General features: G+C 40.2%; 5 protein-coding genes across 7 annotated transcripts in view; 4 read left to right on the top strand and 1 right to left on the bottom strand.

Moving 5' to 3' along the window:
• LOC130690870 (trypsin-1-like) overlaps window positions 1-21,839 on the bottom strand; it is a 66,472-nt gene that overhangs the window by 42,833 nt on the left and 1,800 nt on the right. The window lies entirely within an intron of this gene.
• Window positions 1,470-4,272, top strand: LOC130690859 (all-trans-retinol 13,14-reductase-like). The gene is made up of 11 exons (XM_057513725.2): window positions 1,470-1,723; window positions 1,803-1,868; window positions 1,969-2,181; window positions 2,253-2,554; window positions 2,685-2,808; window positions 2,873-3,073; window positions 3,146-3,333; window positions 3,425-3,542; window positions 3,604-3,764; window positions 3,814-3,964; window positions 4,044-4,272. The coding sequence occupies exons 1-11, from the start codon at window positions 1,522-1,524 to the stop codon at window positions 4,217-4,219; spliced, it is 1,902 nt and encodes a 633-aa protein (XP_057369708.1). The 5' UTR covers window positions 1,470-1,521; the 3' UTR covers window positions 4,220-4,272.
• LOC130690854 (all-trans-retinol 13,14-reductase-like) lies at window positions 5,761-8,608 on the top strand. Its single transcript, XM_057513721.2, has 11 exons — window positions 5,761-6,049; window positions 6,142-6,207; window positions 6,303-6,515; window positions 6,590-6,891; window positions 7,007-7,130; window positions 7,200-7,400; window positions 7,470-7,657; window positions 7,737-7,854; window positions 7,917-8,077; window positions 8,136-8,286; window positions 8,363-8,608. Exons 1-11 carry the CDS (start codon window positions 5,845-5,847, stop codon window positions 8,536-8,538), a joined length of 1,905 nt encoding a protein of 634 aa, XP_057369704.1. The 5' UTR covers window positions 5,761-5,844; the 3' UTR covers window positions 8,539-8,608.
• On the top strand, window positions 10,054-21,445 carry LOC130690855 (all-trans-retinol 13,14-reductase-like). Of its 3 annotated transcripts, none has more exons than XM_057513724.2 (11): window positions 10,054-10,323; window positions 10,417-10,482; window positions 10,561-10,773; window positions 10,844-11,145; window positions 11,276-11,399; window positions 11,460-11,660; window positions 11,734-11,921; window positions 12,004-12,121; window positions 12,182-12,342; window positions 12,402-12,552; window positions 12,636-12,858. In XM_057513724.2, the coding sequence occupies exons 1-11, from the start codon at window positions 10,119-10,121 to the stop codon at window positions 12,809-12,811; spliced, it is 1,905 nt and encodes a 634-aa protein (XP_057369707.1). In that variant the 5' UTR covers window positions 10,054-10,118; the 3' UTR covers window positions 12,812-12,858. The 3 variants fall into 3 exon arrangements, with proteins under 3 accessions (XP_057369707.1, XP_059351972.1, XP_057369705.1); XM_059495989.1 differs by lacking the exons at window positions 10,417-10,482; window positions 10,561-10,773; window positions 10,844-11,145; ... (5 more) ...; window positions 12,402-12,552; window positions 12,636-12,858 and adding exons at window positions 18,877-18,942; window positions 19,035-19,247; window positions 19,318-19,619; ... (5 more) ...; window positions 20,891-21,041; window positions 21,123-21,445 and having other exon boundaries at window positions 10,057-10,323; XM_057513722.2 differs by lacking the exons at window positions 10,054-10,323; window positions 10,417-10,482; window positions 10,561-10,773; ... (6 more) ...; window positions 12,402-12,552; window positions 12,636-12,858 and adding exons at window positions 18,501-18,785; window positions 18,877-18,942; window positions 19,035-19,247; ... (6 more) ...; window positions 20,891-21,041; window positions 21,123-21,445.
• Window positions 14,349-17,194, top strand: LOC130690856 (all-trans-retinol 13,14-reductase-like). The gene is given in 11 exon segments (XM_057513723.1): window positions 14,349-14,604; window positions 14,696-14,761; window positions 14,881-15,093; window positions 15,164-15,465; window positions 15,597-15,720; window positions 15,784-15,984; window positions 16,056-16,243; window positions 16,326-16,443; window positions 16,502-16,662; window positions 16,725-16,875; window positions 16,952-17,194. Coding segments are annotated over 11 exon segments (1,905 nt in total). The 5' UTR covers window positions 14,349-14,399; the 3' UTR covers window positions 17,128-17,194.

Here is a 21,839-nt window from a genome sequence, read left to right as displayed (position 1 = left end):
CGACCAGGACAGACTGAACGAGTTATTGAACATGTGAAATCATACGTATCGACAGCATGCTAGACGGTAAGATTAACAAGAATGCCATAAGGGCGTAAAACCGGTACATCAGCTGTATATAGCTAAGTGCTAGGAGCATTACTTCAGTTCAGTCACACAAAAGCTGGATTATAAACACTTACAGAATGTTTAAGCAAGATCCTTGAAAGAGAAAAGACACTTCAACTAAGTCGTTCAATGAACCGCATTCTAATGAACATATAGTAACCTAAATTTAGGTTACTGGTCAGTTTTATTCACGGCAAAGCATAAGGCGAAGATAAAGGAAAGCTACCATAAAACAGGTCACTATCGAACCATATTCGGTTTGAAATCGCAGGTGATTCGATACAGGGCAGTGACACTTTGACAATAAAGTAACAACAACACCTTGCTTTTGTTTCACCTCCCTATAATTTCTGTTAAGCTAAACAGGAAAGACATGATAACGTTAGATTGTAAATTCACGGTTAACGTTTTGCGTTGCTACCTTCAGAAAGCGGTGCGAAAGAAACTTGAGCCCCCATGCTGTAATACTCGAACTCTTGAAGGTGTGACGCAAATCGACGGTAGCGAAATATTTCACTATCTATGTACGATATACACGTGTACGAATTATATCTGTTAACCTCCGTTGCTCAGAGAGAACTGCTTCTAGTTATATTTCTTTCTAAACGACAATGACAACTAAAGACGGGAAAAGGGTAAGCAAGTCGACGTGGAACTGTCGCAAAAGATGAAAAACGGAAGAAAAGGACGGGTATGAAATTCTTTACCCTACCCTAAGCACAAATAAATTATAGGGAAAAGGAAATGGATACGTAGTTTTTAACCTCTTGTTTAGTACGCATGCAATAAGCAACATACGACGTAAGAGTGGTAGGACATAAGGTTAAATGACTGTAAGCGGTTAAGTTACATCGAATTCATAATTACCTTATCACATCCAATAAACATGTAGGTACTCAACGAAAGGTTCTGCAAGAGACAAGGACTTAGTTTTTTAACTTTTTAAATGTCTAAACTCGAGATGACTGGTGTCTGTCACGCTGTTTTGAGAAGCGCAATAGCATTTAATTATAACTCGGTTATCATCTACAGTTCAAACCCATTGCAATAATTTAAAAGAAACCCGCTTGAACATATTCTTATGAGAAAGCAGGATATTCTTAAATATACCCCGTAACGATAGCCTTTTCAACTTGAAACGTCACTGTAACAGGTTTCCATTTCTGCCTTTAGAACGCTATTGCCAGTTAGTTTGAACGTTGGCTAGAAACGAGCACGCGATTGAAAATCGTACTACTTCTTACAGACCACAGTCGTTATAGTGTCAAAACGAGATCGAAAAGAGAAGGGTACTCGTCTTTCATGCAACTAGCTGTAGGCAAAAGCAACTCCAAGAATCTTTTCAGTAGTTTTCTTTCCTCCATCCGGGCTTTCAGTCCTATTTTTATTTATCGCTAAAAGTGTGGCAGTAGCATGTTATTTGATACAGGAGTGCTTTTAAACGTGCGCATTCAACTAGGCGTAATCCTAGCCGTTTTCTTTGCATATTGCATCAAAAAACTTCTTTTCAAAACTGAAACGGGCAAATGGAAGTCTCCGTTTGCAGAAGACTCAAGAACTCCTTTAACTCCATTGATTATTGACCATGCCAAGCGCGATGAAACCATGAAAAGAGGTACAGTTCCGAAAGTTACAATCCTAATTTCATTTTTTCTATTAAAAGTTCAACACGGTGCCTCTATTTCCTTTTCTAGCGTTCACCAAGAAACTTGCAAACGAAAAGAAATGGGATGCCATTGTAATAGGTTCAGGAATCGGAGGTCAGATGAAATTGTTATATTGTTTGATTTACCTATTACTTTTTGTCAATTAATTTTAAGTGATTATTCAAAAATAAACGCTATTTTGCATTTCGAACAGGACTGTCCACCGCTGCGCTACTCAGCAAAGCTGGCCTGAAAGTTCTCGTTCTTGAAAAGCATTACAAGTGCGGAGGTGCTTGCCATACCTTTAGAGAGAATGGTTACGAATTCGATGTCGGGATACACTACGTCGGCAATTTCATCCGCCCAACACTCACTCGAACTTTGCTGGAACAAATCAGTGATGGGCAAATAAAGTTTGCTAAATTTGGTAACGCGATTAAAGTTTGGTCTATAACCTGTTTCCAAATCAGGAATCTTCCCTTAATGTTTCTCTTATAGATAACAACGTAGAGCGTTTAATGTTGGACGTTATGTCCCCATCGCGGCGCGAATACACCATTTCTTCCGGTCCCGATGCCTTCGAAAATCAACTGATTAAGCAATTTCCGGACGAAGTTCAAGGAATCAAAGAGTTCTTTCGTTTGCTTAAACGGGCATACAACCCTCGAGGAACTATGGCTTGGTTTGCAGTCAAACTACTACCACTCTGGTTCGTTGATGTACTCCGATTTTTCGGCTTACCACGTCTATTGAGTGATTTCTATGCATTGGGTGAACGCTCAGTAAAAGAAGTTATCGAGGTAATTCAGCAAAAACATTTGGTGTGTCTAGAATAAGTTATTGGAATAACAAAAGAAGTATGCATGCAATCCAAGCCAGTAACAAATGTTTTATTCTATGGGATTTTTGAACTGTTTCTCTTCGCACTAGAGCCATATAAAGAACAAAGACTTGCAGATCCTGTTATCCTATTCAACAGTTGGATTTATTGTACCTCCTAGTCGTATAAGCTTCCCAATGATGTCTTTGCTTCACGTCCATTGCTGCGAATATGGTATCTGGTTTCAAACAAAATTTTCGAAAAAAACCCGGCGCGTTTTAAAAGAATTTGTTTACAGGGTCGTGCTACCCGATTGGTGGGGCTTCTGAGATGCCATATCGAATTGTGCCGGTCATTGAGCGATCAGGTGGTCGAGTTCTAATGAAGGCTAACGTTTCCCAGATCCTGACGGAAGGAGGCAAAGTAATAGGTGTACGAGTTGGCAACAAGGAAAACTTAATGGTTGATATTCACGCTCCCATTGTCATTTCGGATGCAGGTATCTGAAACCGCAAAATTGAAACAAAAATTGGCAGAATGCACAATCAATTCTTATTGTTTTCTGTCACAGGTATGCACAACACTTTGCTGGATCTTCTTCCGAAAAGTGAAGCCGAAAAGTCGTCTGCCTGGCCACTCACGAAAACTATCAGACCATCGGTCGGGAACTTAAGCGTCTTTGTTGGACTTCGTGGCACGACAGAAGAATTAGGTCTCACTGCGCAGAATATTTGGGTCCACGCCGGCTCCAATCTGGAAGTACGTTATCAGCCCTTATTTTTTTTCTTTTTTGCTTATTCTTATATGTCGTCAAATAGAAGAATAACAAAAATTCACGATTTTTGCATAGAAAATGTTTGCCGAAAGTTTGGTTAAACCTCTTCCAGAATTATTAGCAAAACCTTATCCGGCTCTTCTGCTGTCATCATCGGCTGCCAAAGACCCTTCATGGAAAAATCGCTATCCAGGTACTGTGCACAAAATGATTCCTTCTCCAAGGCGAAATTCACGGTGCTGAATATCTCGTAGATCGCAGCACCTTAACAATATTATCGTTCGCTCCATATTCTGAGTTCACCCAGTGGTCTGGACTACCGACAAAGAAGCGAGGCGATGATTACAATACTTTGAAAAATGCTATAGGACAGCATATTGTCGATGAAGTGACCACTCTGTTTCCCAAATTGAAGGTATGGTAGTCTTTTTGTTTTAGTTACAAGAGTAATTTTTTTTTTTAAGAATGCCATAGACTACGTTAATGTCGGCAGTCCTGTTACGATTGAGCACTACCTAAGTACCAGAGAAGGGGGCTCGTACAACATGGAACACGACATTACTCGTTTTGGCCCGGAACAGGCGGCTCTTTTGCGTCCGGAATCAGGCATTAAAGGTACATTATGCCATGCAAAGTCTCCGATCGTGTATAGTCATTATTTTCGCTAACTTAGTGTTTTATAACATTTTTCAAGGATTATACTTCACCGGTCAAGATGTGACATCATGTGGATTTGCAGCTTGCTTGTACAGCGGCTTCCTCTGTGCCAGCGTAGTTTTGAAGAAAAGATATCTTCTATTATGGGAACTCTTTAATTTACATAGAAAACTATATGGGCTGCCTGAAGGCAGAAACGATTTGTTTTTCTAACGCTACTGTTTGATAATCTTTTGGGTATTCAGCGACTTTTTTTTCAGGTAAAAATACAAGATTTTCAAGCTATTTGCTGGTTCACTCCAATTCTACCGCTTGCCCTCAATCGATGTGACGTGCACGTAGAGTATTATGACGATTCGACTCTTCACTTACGAAGTTTTTGAACCAATCAACCCTTTAAAAAGTTATGGCTACCTTCGAAAACTGAAAGTGTCGTGCTCGAATCCGTTCACTCGCCCTCTGACTTGTTCTAACCTAATAATTACGTAAAATCGGTTCGTCATAGTTTTCAGTTAAAAGCTGTTGGCACCAATCCAGACGCTATAAAACGAATTCTAGTTATAGACGCCCATTAGATGTATAGACTAAATAAACGAATGCAGAAAACACATAAGCAGAAAGAGGAATATAATGTATAGGCTACGAAGGACAGGGCCTTTAAGGTGCGTAAACTGGATGATTCGACGAAGGACAACCACACTGACGGACATTGAACTAACACAAAATCTAACGTTCATCCGCTTCCTTTCTTACTATTTGGCTTAAAAGAGGGGAATTGATTGACGAAGAACCTACCGTTGAAATGCTGTGGATTGACATCTTTCATGAAAATTGCGAGGAACTTGAAGTAGATCACACCCAGGATGAAAGTCGACGATCCACTAACGATCACCAAATATGTCACATACAATTGTCACATCAAATACGTCACCTGTGTACGAACTGCACCTCTCGATCTCGTTGCCTAAAGTAAACTACGTCCGCTTAGGCTTTTTGTTCCAAATAATAACGCCCATCGAAACGGAAAAACGTAACCCTAAGTACAAAGGGGAAGGGTTTGCAACTAGACGTAAAAAAAGCTTGAAAAGAAGGAAAAGGAAGGGTAGGAAATCTTTTACTGGACCCTTCCTACCGTACACTAGGATGTGGGAAAATTTGTTTGGGAATTTTGTTCAATGTTAACCTCGCTTTTAAAAGATTCAGCAAATACTGCATGACACCACGATAGTATAGGGTACGTAGACTACGTGCTACAGTTAATAATAATTGTTTTCGATATACAACCTCTTATCTCAAATTCTAATTTCTAACACTGCCTCCACTGCTACCGCTTAAATAAGCGATACGCCTTAAAAACCGTATAATAGCAAAATAACATCTACCGTCATGGAAGAGGATACTTAAACTCGAGACCTCTACCGTTTCCGGACAACAACCGCTTTTTTTCCATTGATACAGACAACAGTTGCAAGCATAATGAAAACTGCTTGCACCATTTTACACGACCCCCTGCAACAATAATAATTCACCAAAATGGATTACAATAAAACAAGTTTTGTTTTCTCTCCGTTTTTGATGTAGTCGTCAGTTATTTTGAAAGTTGGCTTTTACCGAGCATTTCGTGTTGGGAAATCGCACTACTTCTTAGGGCTAGAATTTTCTTCGTCTAAAAACGAGATTGAAAAGAGAAGGGAAGTTGTCTTTCTTTGCCATTAGCTTTAGTTATAAACAACCCAACAACAAAGTTGGCGTTTTCATTTGCTTTATTTCGTCCGTTCGAGCTACAAGTGGCATTGCGATCCATCCCTTAAAAGATTGCCGCTTTGGCTTGCTAAAACATGTTATTTTATACATTAGGAAAGCTTCTCGAAGTGCGAATTCAAATAGGAATTATCCTAGCCGTTTTCTTTGCATATTGCATCAAAAAACTTTTTCCCAAAAACGAAACGAGCAAATGGAAGTCTCCGTTCGCAGAAGACTCAAGAACTCCTCTAACGTCGTTGATAACTGACCATGCCAAACGCGATGAAACCATGAAAAAAGGTACAGTTACAAAAGTTGTATTTATAATTTGATGTCTTCAATCAAAAAGGTGTGACCAGTACATCACATTCTCCTATTTTCTTTTTTTAAAGCTTTCACCAAGAAACTGGCCAACGAAAAGAAATGGGACGCTATCGTTATTGGTTCAGGAATCGGAGGTCAGAGGGTCAAATTACCTTTAACTTTCATCTGTCATCAACTTAGAGTATTTTGTTGTTAGTCATAAGTAAACGCCTTTTTTCATTCTGAACAGGTTTGTCCGCCGCAGCGCTACTCAGCAAAGCTGGCATGAAAGTTCTCGTTCTTGAAAAGCATTACAAGTGCGGAGGTGCTTGCCATACCTTTATGGAAAACGGTTACGAATTCGATGTTGGAATACACTATGTCGGCAATTTCATCCGCCCAACACTCATTCGAACTTTACTGGAACAAATCAGCGATGGGAAGATCAAGTTTGCTGAATTAGGTAACAAGATCCATGTTAAGTCTATAGGCTAATCTGTTTCCAGTTTAGGGAATATCCCTTTGTTTCTTTTATAGATACCAACGTAGACCGCTTGATAGTAGACGCCATGTCACCGTCGCAGCGAGAATACAACATTTCTTCCGGTCCCGATGCTTTCGAAAACCAACTGATTAAGCAATTTCCTGACGAAGCCCAAGGGATCAAAGAATACTTCCGTTTGCTTAAAAGAGGATACCAACCTCAAGCATCTATGTCGTTTTCTGCAGTCAAATTATTACCACTCTGGTTCAATAATTTACTCCAGTTCTTTGGTCTGCCACGTTTGCTGAGCGATTTCTATGGACTGAACAAACGCTCTCTAAAAGAGATCATCGAAGTAAGTTAAGAAAAACTCCAGCTTGCCTATAACGATTTGTTTCAAAATTTAAAAGCCTTCATGCAAAATGATTCATTTCACTAAAATTTTACTTTTTCGTATCATATCATAACAGAGTCACGTAAAGAACGAAGACTTACGGTATCTGTTATCCTATCAAGCAAACGTACTTTTCGTACCTCCCAGTCGCGTTAGCGTCCCCATGATAGCTATGCTTCACATCCATTTATGCGAATTCGGTTTTGGGCTGCTAAAAATAGTTTTTTGTAAAAAAATAAAATATAATTGTAGACATTTTTCATTGACAGGATCGTGCTACCCAGTTGGCGGAGCTTCAGAGATGCCATATCGAATTATGCCAGTCATTGAGCGATCAGGTGGTCGAGTTCTAATGAAGGCTAACGTTTCCCAGATCCTGACTGAAGGAGGCAAAGTAGTAGGTGTACGAGTCGACAACAGGGAAAACTCAATGGTTGATATTTACGCCCCCATTGTTATTTCGGATGCAGGTATCTGAAACCACAAAATTGAATCAAAAGTTGGTAGGAGACACAATCAAACGTTGCTTTCTGCCACAGGTATGCACAATACTCTGCTGGACCTTCTTCCGGAGAGGGTGGCAAAAACGTCACCTGCCTGGCCATTAATGAAGACTATCAGGCCATCGTATGGGAACGTAAGTGTCTTCATAGGGCTCCGAGGTACACCAGAGAAATTAGGGCTCACTGCGCAGAATATTTGGGCACACGCCGGCTCCGATCTGGAAGTGCGTCAACAATTTCCTATTATTGTAGATCTCTTATGTTGTGAGCTTATCGATTGTAAGGAATCTATTTTTTTTTAAGGAAGTAATGACTCGAATATTCAAAACAACTCTTCCAGACGCACTGGAAAAACCTTATCCATCTCTTTTCCTTTCATCTTCAGCTGCCAAAGATCCTTCTTGGAAAGATCGCTATCCAGGTATTGCTGAGAAAACCATTTCTTTTTTCGAAGACACATTGATAGGGTTTCATATCTTGCAGATCGTAGTACGTTATCGGTTTTAGCGTTTGCCCCATATACTTGGTTTTCTCAATGGTCCGGGCTACCGACAAAAAAGCGAGGCGATGATTACAATACTACGAAAAATGCTCTCGGACAACATATCGTTGATCAAGTGACTACTCTCTTTCCCAAGTTGAAGGTAAAAAACTCTCTTTGCTATTTGTAACAACAGTAACTTATTATTTTTTAAACGAAAGAATGCCATAGACTACGTTAGTGTCGGTAGCCCGGTTACCATGGAGCACTACTTAGTTACTAAACAAGGAGGCACATACAACATGGAACACGACATCAATCGTTTTGGGGCAGAACAAGCTGCGCTATTGCGACCTGAATCCGGCATTGAAGGTATATCCCTTGCGACATCTGCAAGAGCATTAAGTTTTTGTTCTCAATAACGTTTTGTTTCATTGAATTGTACAAGGATTGTACTTCACCGGTCAGGATGTGACATCATGCGGATTTGCATCTTGCTTGTACAGCGGCTTCCTCTGTGCCAGCGTAGTTTTGAAGAAAAGATACCTTCTTTCATGGGAACTCTTTAATCTACATAGGAAACTATATGGCATGCCTAAAGACATAAACGACTTGTTTTTATAACGCTCAAGTTTTGTAAAATTTTGGGTATTCAGCGATTTTTTTCCGGCAATAATAAAAGGTTTTGAAGCTATTTGCTGGTTCACTCCAATTCTACCGATTCACCGCATTCGACGTCACTTGCACGTAGAATATAATTACGATTCGACTCTTCACTTACGAAGTTTTTGAACCAACCACCCCTTTAAAAGATTATGGCTATCTTTGGAAACTGAAAGTTCCGTGCTCGAATTCGTTCACTCGCTCCTCTGGCTATGTCCTGTCTTAATAATTATGTAAAATCGGTTCGTTATAGTTTTCACCAAAAGCTGTTGGAAACAATCCAGACGATATCAAACGAATTCTAGTTATAGACACGTAGTAGATGTATAGACAGGAAAACCCGAATGCAGAGAACACATAAGCAGAGAAAGTTACATTTCGTTTAGGCTACAGTGGACAAGGCCTTTAAGGCACGTAAACTGGGTGATTCCATAAAGGACAATCTTACTGGCGGACGTTGAACTAACCGAAAACCTAACTTTCTTTCGTTTCCTTTATTTCTATTTGGCTTTAAAGACGAGAATCGATTAAGGAAGCACCTACCGTTGAAATGCTGTAGATTGGCATCTGTAACAAGAATCGCGAAGAACTTGAAGTAGATCACACCCAGGGTAAAAGTCGACGATTCCCTAAATATTTCACATTCCATAATCACCTGTGTACGAACTGCACCTCTCCATCTCGTTGCCTAAAGTAAACTGCGTCCGCTTCGCCGATGGTTCTAAATAATAACGCCCATGGAAACGGAAAAACGTAACCCTAGAAAAGGACGGGGTAGAAATCCTTTATCGGACCCTTCCTACCCTACACTTGGATTGCTTTGAATTTTTTAAATGTTACCTCCCCTTTCAAAGATTCAGCTAACATTGTATGATGCCATGATAGCTTAAGTCTGTAGACTATGTACTACAGTTGTTAGGAATTGTTTTCGAGATTCAAAGCCAACAAGTTTGTCTTCCCATTTCCTTTCAGGCTTTCTTCGTATCAGAACTTCATCTCTACGCCCAAACTCTAATTTCTAAAACTGCCTCCATAGTTAGTGCTTAAATAATCGATACGCCTTAAAAACCGCATAGTAAACAAAACAATATCTACTATAATGAACGAATGTCGTTAAACTCGTGACCTCTACAGCTTCCGGAAAATCCGCTTTTTTTCCTGTGATAGAGACCAGAGTTGCAAGCGTAATGAAGACTACTTGAACCAGTTTCCTCGACTCCCTGCACCAATAATATTTTTTAAAAATTGATTACAATAAAACAAGTTTCGTTTTTCTCTCTATTTTTCATGGCAGTTCTTTTGAAAGTTTGCTTTAATCAAGCCACGTGTTGGGAAATCGCGCTACTTCCCAGATGTGCATTTTTTCGTCTAAAAACGAGATTGAAAGGAGAAGGGCGCTCGTCTTTCTTTGCCATTATCTTTACTTATTAACAGCCCAACAACGAAGGAGGCATTTTCATTTGCTATTCGTCCTCCATTTGAGGTGCAAGTGCTCATTTTGACCCATCCCTTAAAAGAGTGCCGTTTTGGCTTCTTAAAGCATGTTATTTGATACATTAGGAAAGCTTCTCGAAGGGCGAATTCAAATAGGAATTATCCTAGCCGTTTTCTTTGCATATTGCTTCAAAAAAATTTTTTTCAAAAATGGAACGGGCAAATGGAAGTCTCCGTTCGCAGAAGACTCAAGAACTCCTCTAACGCCGTTGGTAACTGACCATGCCAAACGCGATGAAACCATGAAAAGAGGTACAGTTACAAAAGTTGTATTTCTAATTTTATATCTTTACCAAAAAGATGCTAACAGTACATCACGGTGCTTCTGTTTTTGTTTTTTTAAAGCTTTCACCAAAAAACTTGCCAACGAAAAGAAATGGGACGCTATTGTGATTGGTTCAGGAATCGGAGGTCAGATGAACTTTCTTTTTACTTTTATCTGTCAGCTTTTAGTAATTTTGTGGTGTTTTAAAATTGTATGCCCAACAGGATTATCCACCGCTGCGCTACTCAGCAAAGCTGGCCTGAAAGTTCTCGTTCTTGAAAAGCATTACAAGTGTGGTGGAGCATGCCATACCTTTAGGGAAAATGGCTACGAATTCGACGTCGGAATACACTACGTCGGCAATTTCATCCGCCCAACACTCACTCGAACTTTGCTGGAACAAATCAGTGATGGGCAGATCAAGTTTGCTAAATTTGGTAACGCGATCAAAGTTCGGTCGATAACTTGTTTCTATTCAAGAATGTTCTCTTAATGTTTCTTTTATAGATACCAATGTGGAGCGTTTAATAATGGACGCCATGTCCCCGTCCCAGCGCGAATACACCATTACTTCAGGTCCCGATGCCTTCGAAAACCAGCTGATTGAGCAATTTCCTGACGAAGCCCAAGGAATCAAAGAATACTTCCGTTTGCTTAAACGGGCATACAACCCTCCAGGACCAATGGCTTGGTTTGCAGTCAAATTATTGCCACTCTGGTTCGTTAATGTACTCCAATTCTTCCGTCTACCGCGTCTATTGAGTGACTTTTATACATTGGGTGAGCGCTCGGTATACGGAACGGTCGAGGTAATTTATGAAAAATTTCAATTGCGTCTAGAATAAGGTATTGGAACAAGAAAAGCTGTAGGACTGCAATCCACGCCAAAAACAAAAGCTTAATTTAATTAAATATTTTACCTTCTTTTTGTCACTACAGAGCTGCGTAAAGAACAAAGACTTGAAGTTCCTGTTATCCTACCCATCGAATGGATTTCTCGTACCTCCTAATCGCGTTTCTCTATCCATGATGGCTTTGCTTCACGTTCATTGTTGCGAATATGGTATCTGATTGTTAAAAAAACTTCCTTAAATACGGCGTTAAAAAAACGTTTTGCCTTCAGGATCGTGCTATCCAATTGGTGGAGCTTCAGAGATGCCATTTCGTATTATACCGGTCATTGAGCGATCAGGTGGTCGAGTTCTAATGAAGGCTAACGTTTCCCAGATCCTGACGGAACGAGGCAAAGTAATAGGTGTACGGGTCGGCAATAAAGAAAGATCGATGGTTGATGTCTACGCTCCCATTGTCATTTCGGATGCAGGTATGGGAAGCTTTGAAGTTCAACCAGAAGTTCGCTGAAGGCACAATTCCATTGTTACTTTGTTCCCCTATAGGTATGCACAATACTTTGCTGGGTCTTCTTCCGGAAAATGCCGCTAAAAAATCGCCTGCCTGGCCACTAATGAAGATTATCGGACCAACATACGGTAACTTAAATATTTTTGTAGGACTCCGTGGCACACCGGAAGAATTGGGCCTCACTGCGCAGAATGTTTGGATTTACAGGACCTCCGATCTAGAAGTACGTATGCAGCCCCCATTTTTGCTAATACTCTTACGTCGTGACTATGTGTGATTTTAAAAAATCACATTTTGCCCCTCAGAAATTAATTGCAGAAAACATAAATAAGACCTGTGAACAAATGATATCAAACCCTATTCCGTCTTTTTTCCTTTCATCTTCTGCTGCCAAAGATCCGTCATGGAAAAGTCGTTACCCAGGTAATATGGACAAATTGATTTGTTCAGTAAAACAAATTCACCGTGTTTCTTGTCTTGTAGATCGTACTACAATATCAATTTTATCGAGCGTCTATTATTCTTGGTTCTCAAATTGGTCGGGACGACCGACAAAAAAGAGAGGTGATGACTACGATGCTTTGAAAAAGAGTATTGAACAAAATATTATGGATCAAGTGACTACTCTCTACCCTAAGCTAAAGGTATAGTAATAATTCTGCTTTCGTTACAAATGGAAACATTATTTTATTGTTTTTTAAAGGATGCTATAGACTACGTCAGTGTCGGTACTCCTCTTACGGCTGAGCACTACCTAAGTACCAGAGAAGGGGGTCTATACAACATGGAACACGACCTGACTCGTTTTGGGCCAGAGCAATCGGCCCTTTTGCGCCCCGAATCCGGCATTGAAGGTAGCTACACTTTGTTCACTTGATACCTCCCTTAACGTTGAGTCATTATTTTCGATAACATGGGATTTTTTGAAATTGTACAGGATTATACTTCACCGGTCAGGATGTGACATCATGTGGATTTGCAGCTTGCCTGTTCAGCGGCTTCCTCTGTGGCAGCATAATTTTGAAAAAAAGATATCGTCTTGTATGGGAACTCTTTAATCTACATAGAAAACTATATGGCCTGCCTAAAGGCAGAAACGATTTGTTTTTCTAACGCTTTAGCTTTGCCTTATTCTTGCTATTAAACGATTTTTTTAGATAACAAAACGTTTTCAAACTATTCCACTTGCAATTAAACTCGCATGACGAAAACCGAAGAAAACCGAAAATGTCTTATTTCAATTCACTCATCCAGCTCACATGCGCTCTCTCCTTGCTTTACCAATTACATAAAACTAGTACATAACAGTTTGGAACTAGTGACTTTGGGCTTCAATGAAGACGACATAGAACGAATTCTAACTATACACACATATTAGATGTATAGACATGAAACACAGAATGAAGAAAACACATATGAAGAGAGTTACCTACTGTTCAGGCTAGCTGGGACAGGGCTAATAAAGTACGCAAACTTTATGAATAAATAAAGGGTAGTCACACACACACACACACAAAATCTAACTTTCTTTTGCCTCTGTCTTTCTATTTGACCGAAAAAGAAGGATATAACACTGATAGAGTAAGAACCTACGTATAAAATGTTGTTCACTGCTACTTTCCGTGAGAATTGCGAGAAACTAGAAGTGTTGATGGAGATAACACGAAGAGGGAATGTCGACGATCACCAAACATATCACTCTCTGTAATCACCTACGTACAAAATGCACCTCTCTATCTCGTTGCTGGGCGTAAACTAGTTCGCTAATACATTTTGCCCCTAAATGACGACACGTGCTAGAATGGCAAGACGTACACCAAAATATGAACACATAAGGGAAAGGGTTATCACCTTGACGTAGAAAGCGCGGAATAAAGGAAACGGACGGGGAGGAAATCCTTTACTGTACCCCTCCCACCCAAAACGAATATTTTGGAAAAAAATGTTCAATGGGATGGTTTCATTAGCGAACCCTTCATTTAGTAGGTATAACAAACAATGTAGACACCGTGATAGGAAATATATGTCAAACGAATCACAAATCTTTGAGAACTATTAAAGCTTGATGGAACTGTGCTAAAATGCCGAAGCCAGAGAACTCATACACGCATGGAATTCGTACGGTAAATGACCTGGTGAAAAGCAGATTATCAGAAACCGGTTGGCAAGGAAGAAGTTGATTGGGCACCTGAAAACCAGCTCGATGTGCAAGCAACTACACTAAACAGAAGATCTAGGCATGCGTGCGAATCCAGAGCATAAATCCGTACAGAACGCAACCGTTTGCTGTGTGTATTTTAGCGTTTTAGCCTATATTTGGGCATAAATATTTTGGGTATCATCAATCCACTACAGTATATCACACCAGGTAGTTCGGTACCGGTGCGGCACCATTAAATGTGTCCATTTTACGTACAATGCCAATGCAACAGTTGCTTTTCCTTTTATTAAGATTACTGCCAGCGATTTTGAAAGTTGAACAAAAACTAGACACGTAGTTGGAAAATGTGTCACTTCAAATGGACTGCAAATTTCTTCATTTGCAAACTAGATCGAAAAGAGAAGGGCACTTAGCTTTCTCTCCACAAGGTTTCGGGAAAATTATTCGCCAACGATTTCTCATTTGTTTTCTTTAGTCCGTCCTGGCTTTAAGTCCTATTTGTACACACCTGCAAAAACTGTAGCATTGGCTTGAAAAAGCATGTTATTTGAAACGAAGAAGTTTTTAGACGAACGAATTCAAATAGGAATCATACCAGCGGTTTTCATTGGATATTGCATCAAAAAATTCCTTTTCAGAACAAATACAGCACGCAAATGGAAGTCTCCGTTCGCAGAAGATTCAAGAACTCCCTTAACTCCATTGATTACTGACCATGCCAAACGCGATGAAACCATGAAAAAAGGTACAGTTCCGAAAGTTACATTCCTAATTTCATTTCTTCCAGAAAAAGGTGTTAAAAGCGCAACACGGTGTGCCTTTATTTCGTTTTATAGCATTCACCAAGAAACTTGCTAACGAAAAGAAATGGGATGCCATTGTAGTAGGTTCAGGAATCGGAGGTAAGACGGAACTTTAGTGTTATTTAGTTACGTATTCATGTTTCCACTTAATAATAACTGTTAATCATGAGCGATTTACGGTTATACGTTAAGTAAACGCTTTCCTGTACGTTTAATAGGATTATGCACCGCAGCGCTCCTCAGCAAAGCTGGCATGAAAGTTCTTGTTCTTGAAAAGCATTACAAGTGCGGAGGTGCTTGCCATACTTTTAAGGACAATGGTTACGAATTCGATGTCGGAATACACTACGTCGGCAATTTTGTTCGCCCTACACTCGTTAGAACTTTGCTGGAACAAATCAGTGATGGACAGATCAAGTTTGCTAAATTTGGTAACGCAATCAACGTTTGATCTGTAACCTGTTTCCTATTCAGAAATTCTCCCTTAATGTCTCTGTTCAGACAACAACGTAGAGCGTGTAATAATGGACGCCATGTCCCCATTGCAGCGAGAACACACTATTTCTTCAGGTCCCGATGCCTTCGAAAATCAACTGATTAAGCAATTTCCTGATGAAGCTCAAGGAATAAAAGAGTTCTTTCGTTTACTTAAACGGGCATATAACCCTCGAGGAACTATGACTTGGTTTGCAGTCAAATTATTACCACTCTGGTTCAATAATGTTCTCCAGTTCTTTGGGCTGCCATGTCTCTTGAGCGATTTCTATGCCTTGGGTGAACGCTCAGTTAAAGAAACCGCCGAGGTAATTCTACAACAGCATTTTGGAAGCCAATAATTATCTATTGGGAAAACAAAATGACTGGACTAGCAATCCAGGCCAATAACAAATACTTCAACTAAGTAAAATTTAGACCTATTTTTGTGTCGTAATAGACTTTGACAAAGAATAAAGACTTGCAGTTTTTATTATCCTACTCCACTGGCGGATTTCTCGTCCCACCTAGCCGCGTTGGCCTACCCATGATGGCTCTGCTTCACGTCCACTGCTGCGAATATGGTACCCTGTTGCAAATATTGTTTACTGAAAACATTTCAACTAAAAAAAGATACTTTTTTATAGGGTCTTGTTACCCAATCGGTGGAGCTTCGGAGATGCCATATCGTATTGTTCCGGTCATTGAGCGATCAGGTGGTCGAGTTCTAATGAAGGCTAACGTTTCTCAGATCCTGACGGAAGGAGGCAAAGTAATAGGTGTACGAGTTGGCAACAAAGAAACATCGATGATTGATATTCACGCTCCCATTGTCATTTCGGATGCAGGTATCTGAAACCCCAAAATTGAACCAAAAAGCTGATCGAAGTTACGCCCAACTGTTGTTTCTCTGTCACAGGTATGCACAACACTTTGCTGGATCTCCTTCCGGAAAAGGTCGGCGAAAAGTCGCCTGCCTGGCCACTAATAAAGACCATCAGACCATCGTATGGGAACATAAGCATCTTTATCGGGCTCCGAGGCACAGCTGAAGAATTAGGTCTCACTGCGCAAAATATTTGGGTCCACGCGGGCTCGGACATGGAAGTACGTAAGCATTTTTCTTTTTTTCGTAGCTCCGATATGTAGTGAGGGTATACAATTTCAAGGACTCGGCTTTTTTTTTAAGGAAACAATGAACAGAGTAATGATGACAACTCTTCAGGAAACACTGGAAAAACCTTATCCAGCTCTTTTCCTTTCGTCCTCGGCGGCCAAAGATCCGTCGTGGAAAAATCGCTATCCAGGTATTGCGATAATATGATTCGTTCTCTAAACAAACCCGTAGTATTTCATGTCATGCAGATCGTAGCACGTTATCGGTCTTAGCGTTTGCCCCATATTCTTGATTTTCTCAGTGGTCCGGGCTACTGACAAAAAAGCGAGGCGATGATTACAGTATTACGAAAAATGCACTCGGACAACATATCATCGATCAAGTGACTACTCTCTTTCCAAAGTTAAAGGTACAAAACTCTTCGGCTATTTGTAACAACAACAAATTACTATTAATTTTTTAAAACGAAAGAATGCCATAGATTACGTTAGCGTCGGTACCCCGGTTACCATTGAGCACTTCTTAGTCACTAAACAAGGGGGCACGTACAACATGGAACACGACATTACTCGTTTTGGGGCGGAACAAGCTGCGCTATTGCGACCCGAATCCGGCATTGAAGGTACTTCCCTTGCAACATCTGCATGAGCATTTAGTCTTGTTTATCAATAAAGTCATGGTTCATTCAATTTTTCAAGGATTGTACTTCACTGGCCAGGATGTGACGTCGTGTGGATTAGCATCTTGTTTGTACAGCGGCTTCCTCTGTGCCAGCGTAGTTTTGAAGAAAAGATACCTTCTTTCATGGGAACTCTTTAATTTACATAGGAAACTATATGGCATACCTAAAGACAGAAACGATTTGTGTTTTTAATTGCACAGCCTTTGCAATTTTCATGTATTGAATATTGCTGTTGAGCTAATAAAATACTTTCAAGCTATTCCTTATTTGAAGCTATGTATGCTGTGGAAGGATTATGGTTACAATTGGCTACTAAATGTATGGACATGAAGCACTGCACTTGGTACAGATTCAGCAGTGAGCGTAACGTTATTTGCAGAATACCTGCGACAGGGTCAAGAGTATGTGCGCATTTAAGGATAGTTTAGTGCACAGGGAAAAGATAGGTAAAATTTGGTGGCTAGCTTAGTAATATCTGAACATATTTGTATGGTTGAAACATATATGTGTATGGTTAAATAGGATTGGGCTGATAAGAATTGTGAGAACCTACCGTTGAACATGAGGTGCTACTACATGAGGTGCTATTTCCGTAACAATTCCGAAAAAATATCATACATGGGGCCTTACATTGTGTCACTCTCAGTCTCGTTCACAGAACTTAAGTCGAAGCTTCACTTGTATTTTAACTGTCTATGCTAACCGGCGTACGCACTGCACCTCTCGATCTCGTTGCAGAGATCAAACTACGCCTGCTTTGCCTTTCGTTCTAAAGAAAAACGCCCATGGAAACGGAAAAACGCACGTCACTATAAGTACAAAAAGGAAGGGTTTGTAACTAGACGTAAAAAAAAGGTTGAAAAGCTGGAAAAGGACGGGGGTGAAATTTATTACCAGATCCTTCTTACTATAGGTTTTGCAGGATTTTATTTTTTTGAAACGCTAATCTCCTATTAAAAAGAAACAACAACAATATATAACGCTGTGATATTAAGTCGCAATGCTGTTGTTAAAAATTGTTTGTATTTTTTTACATTAAAAGCCATCAAATTTTGTTTCCAGGTTTCCTTTAAGGCTTTCCAAGTAATTGAGCTTCATCTCCACGCTGCCCAAACTCAAGTTTCAAAAATTCCTCCCTTAGAAGAGCTTAGTAACGAATACGTCATGAATGCCGTATAATGACAGACAATATCAACGGTCATGGGGGTTAGCCCTTAAACTCTTAAATACCACTTTTTGTGGAAAAAAAATTGCATTTAACAGGGATAAGAATCACGTGAATATTGATGGCTGCATGAATTAATTTGCACGACTGTCTGCTCAAAATAATTTTTTTACAAAACGGATCAAAACAAAACAAGTTTTTTTTTCTCTTCATCTTTGATGATGTCGTCATTGTTTTTGAAAGTTGGCCTTAACCGAGCATCATGTGAATAGAAATCGCGCTACTTCCCGGAGCTAGAATTTTTTCTGTCTCAAAACGAGTTTGAAGAGAGAAGGGCGCTCGTCTTTCTTCGCCATTAGCTTCAGTTATAACAACCCAACAACAAAGAAGCCATTTTCATTTGTTTCGTTTACTCCATCCGAGCTACAAGTGCCATTTTGATCCATGCCTTAAAAGAGTGCCGTTTTGGCTTGCTACAGCATGTTATTTCATACATTAGGAAAGCTTCTCGAAGTGCGCCTTCAAACAGGAATTATCCTAGCCGTTATCTTTGCATATTGCTTCAAAAAACTTTTTGGCAAAAATGAAACGGACAAATGGAAGTCTCCGTTCGCAGAAGACTCAAGAACTCCTCTAACGCCGTTGGTAACTGACCATGCCAAACGCGATGAAACCATGAAGAGAGGTGCAGTTACAAAAGTTGTACCTAATTTTATTTCTTCAATCAAAAAGGTGTGAACAGTACATCACATATGCTCCTATTTTTTTTTTTAAAGCTTTCACCAAGAAACTGGCCAACGAAAAGAAATGGGACGCTATTGTCATTGGTTCTGGAATCGGAGGTTAGAGGATCCAACTATTTGTTAGTTTCATCCGCCAGCTTTGAGTGTTGTATTGTTAGTCATTAATAAACGCTATTTTGTATTTCGATCAGGACTGTCCACCGCTGCGCTACTCAGCAAAGCTGGCCTGAAAGTTCTCGTTCTTGAAAAGCATTACAAGTGTGGTGGAGCATGCCATACCTTTAGGGAATATGGCTACGAATTCGATGTCGGAATACACTACGTCGGCAATTTCATCCGCCCAACACTCACTCGAACTTTGCTGGAACAAATCAGTGATGGGCAGATCAAGTTTGCTAAATTTGGTAACGCGATCAAAGTTTGATCGATAACTTGTTTCCATTCAGGAATATTCCCCTGATGTTTCTTTTATAGATACCAATGTGGAGCGTTTAATAATGGACGCCATGTCCCCGTCCCAGCGCGAATACACCATTACTTCAGGTCCTGATGCCTTTGAAAACCAGCTGATTAAGCAATTTCCTGAAGAAGCCCAAGGAATCAAAGAATACTTCCGTTTGCTTAAACGGGCGTACAGCCCTCAAGGATCTATGTCTTTTTTCTCGTTCAAATTATTACCCCTCTGGTTCATTAACGTACTCCGGTTCTTTGGTCTGCCACGTTTGCTGAGCGACTTCTTTGCCTTGAGCAAATGTTCAGTAAAAGAGACCGTCGAGGTAATCTAACAGCATTTCCAGAATGCCTATAATGATTTGTTTCCGAATTAAAAAGCGGTAATGCGAAATAATTCATTTTACTTGATATTTTACCTTCTTCCTCTTATTCCAGAGCCACGTAAAGAACAAAGACTTGCGGTATCTGTTATCCTATTCATCAAACGGATTTCTCGTACCTCCCAGTCGCATTAGCCTCCCCATGATGGCTTTACTTCACATCCATTGCTGCGAATACGGTTTTCGACTGCTTAAATTAATTATTCCCCCAAAAAAACAAAAACAAAATGTAATTGTAGAAATGTTTCTTTGATAGGATCGTGTTACCCAATCGGTGGAGCTTCCGAAATGCCATATCGAATTGTGCCGGTCATTGAGCGATCAGGTGGTCGAGTTCTAATGAAGGCTAACGTTTCCCAGATTCTGACAGAAGGAGGCAAAGTAGTAGGTGTACGAGTCGGCAACAAAGAAAACTCAATGGTTGATATCCATGCCCCCATTGTCATTTCGGATGCAGGTATTGAGAACCACCAAGCATGTTTTCAACAGCTGCAACGCATCTTTTCAACAGCTGCAAGTTTTTTTGTGACCTGTGATTGCTCTCTGTTGCAGGTATGCACAACACTTTGCTGGATCTTCTACCGGAAAGGGTCGCCGAAAAGTCACCTGCCTGGCCATTAATGAAGACTATCAGGCCATCGTGTGGGAACCTCAGCGTCTTCCTTGGACTTCGGGGCACACCCGAAGAGTTAGGTCTCACTGCGCAGAATATTTGGGCGCATGCCGGTTCCGATCTGGAAGTACGTCAGCAATTTCCAATTTTAGTAAATCTCTTACACTGTGATCATATCAAATTTCAAAGACTATATGTTTGCAAAGGAAATGGTGAACCAAATTTTTGAATCAACTCTTCCAGACGCGCTGGAAAAACCTTATCCAGCTCTTTTCCTTTCATCTTCGGCTGCCAAAGATCCGTCTTGGAAAGATCGCTATCCAGGTAGTGCGGAGAAAACGATTCTTTCTCGAAGATACACACATTGATAGTGTTTCATATCTTGCAGATCGTAGTACGTTATCGGTTTTAACTTGTGCCCCATATTCTTGGTTTTCTCAATGGTCCGGGCTACCGACAAAAAAACGAGGCGATGATTACAATACTACGAAAAATACTATCGGACAACATATCGTCGATGAAGTGACTACTCTCTTTCCCAAGTTGAAGGTACAAAACTCTTTTTGCTATTTGTTACAACATTAACTTTTTTTTCGTAAAGAATGCCATAGACTACGTTAGTGTTGGTAGCGCAGTTACCATTGAGCACTTTTTAGTTACTAAACAAGGGGGCACGTACAACATGGAACACGACATTACTCGTTTTGGGGAGGAACAAACTGCACTATTGCGACCCGAGTCCGGTATTGAAGGTAAGTTATATCGCTTGCAACATTCGCACGAGCATTAAGTCTTTGTTGATAAGAAAGTAACCTTTCATTACATTTTTCAAGGATTATACTTCACCGGCCAGGATGTCACGTCGTGTGGATTTGCATCTTGCTTGTACAGCGGCTTCCTTTGTGCCAGCGTAGTTTTAAAGAAAAGATACCTTCTTTTATGGGAGCTCTTTAATCTACATAGGAAACTATATGGCATGCCTAAAGACAGAAACGATTTGTGTTTCTAATTGCACAGCTTTTGCATTTACATAAAGATAATATGTAGAGTACCTGGGACAGAATCAAGAGTATGTATGCGTCAGCGGTCGAATTGCGTGGACTGCACATCACAGGACAGAATGACCAATAATCCAATAAATGAATTTTGAGAAAGATCTTCAAGTTCTCTCGTTCGAAACGGAATGGCCACTTTGTACCAGGTCTAACATCAAAAACGAGTGAAAAAACAAACAAACATGGGATCTTAACTTGTGCCACTCCCATTTTTGTCCATAGAACGTAAGTCAACGATCACCACATATTCCACTGTTTAAGATTACCTGCATACGAACAACACCTCTCAGCCTCGTTGCTAAAAGTAAACTGCGTTCACTTCGGCTTTTCGTTCTAAATAATAACGCCTATGGGAAACGGAAAATGTACTCCAACGTAAGTACAAAAGGGAAGGGTTTGTAACTTGACGTAACAAAGGTTAAAAAAAAGGGGGAAGGACGGGGATGAAATCCTTTATCGTACCCTTCCTACGATAGGATTTTGTCCAACGTCCAA

Source organism: Daphnia carinata, chromosome 1 (assembly GCF_022539665.2).
Source record: "Daphnia carinata strain CSIRO-1 chromosome 1, CSIRO_AGI_Dcar_HiC_V3, whole genome shotgun sequence".
NCBI lineage: Eukaryota > Metazoa > Arthropoda > Branchiopoda > Diplostraca > Daphniidae > Daphnia > Daphnia carinata.
This window is presented reverse-complemented; position numbering and strand designations above follow the sequence as displayed.

What these genes read in the sequence shown, in the direction of transcription:
- LOC130690859 (XM_057513725.2), top strand. Translation starts at nt 1,522, where the DNA reads ATGTTATTTGATACAGGAGTGCTTTTAAACGTGCGCATTCAACTAGGC. An exon ending in AATAAAGTTTGCTAAATTTG is followed by an intron (nt 2,182 to 2,252) that starts GTAACGCGATTA and finishes TTTCTCTTATAG; the next exon opens with ATAACAACGTAGAGCGTTTA. An exon ending in ACGCCGGCTCCAATCTGGAA is followed by an intron (nt 3,334 to 3,424) that starts GTACGTTATCAG and finishes ATTTTTGCATAG; the next exon opens with AAAATGTTTGCCGAAAGTTT.
- LOC130690854 (XM_057513721.2), top strand. Translation starts at nt 5,845, where the DNA reads ATGTTATTTTATACATTAGGAAAGCTTCTCGAAGTGCGAATTCAAATA. An exon ending in CGATGAAACCATGAAAAAAG is followed by an intron (nt 6,050 to 6,141) that starts GTACAGTTACAA and finishes CTTTTTTTAAAG; the next exon opens with CTTTCACCAAGAAACTGGCC. An exon ending in ACCTGAATCCGGCATTGAAG is followed by an intron (nt 8,287 to 8,362) that starts GTATATCCCTTG and finishes GAATTGTACAAG; the next exon opens with GATTGTACTTCACCGGTCAG.
- LOC130690855 (XM_059495989.1), top strand. Translation starts at nt 10,119, where the DNA reads ATGTTATTTGATACATTAGGAAAGCTTCTCGAAGGGCGAATTCAAATA. An exon ending in ATGCCGGTTCCGATCTGGAA is followed by an intron (nt 20,417 to 20,495) that starts GTACGTCAGCAA and finishes ATGTTTGCAAAG; the next exon opens with GAAATGGTGAACCAAATTTT. An exon ending in ACCCGAGTCCGGTATTGAAG is followed by an intron (nt 21,042 to 21,122) that starts GTAAGTTATATC and finishes ACATTTTTCAAG; the next exon opens with GATTATACTTCACCGGCCAG.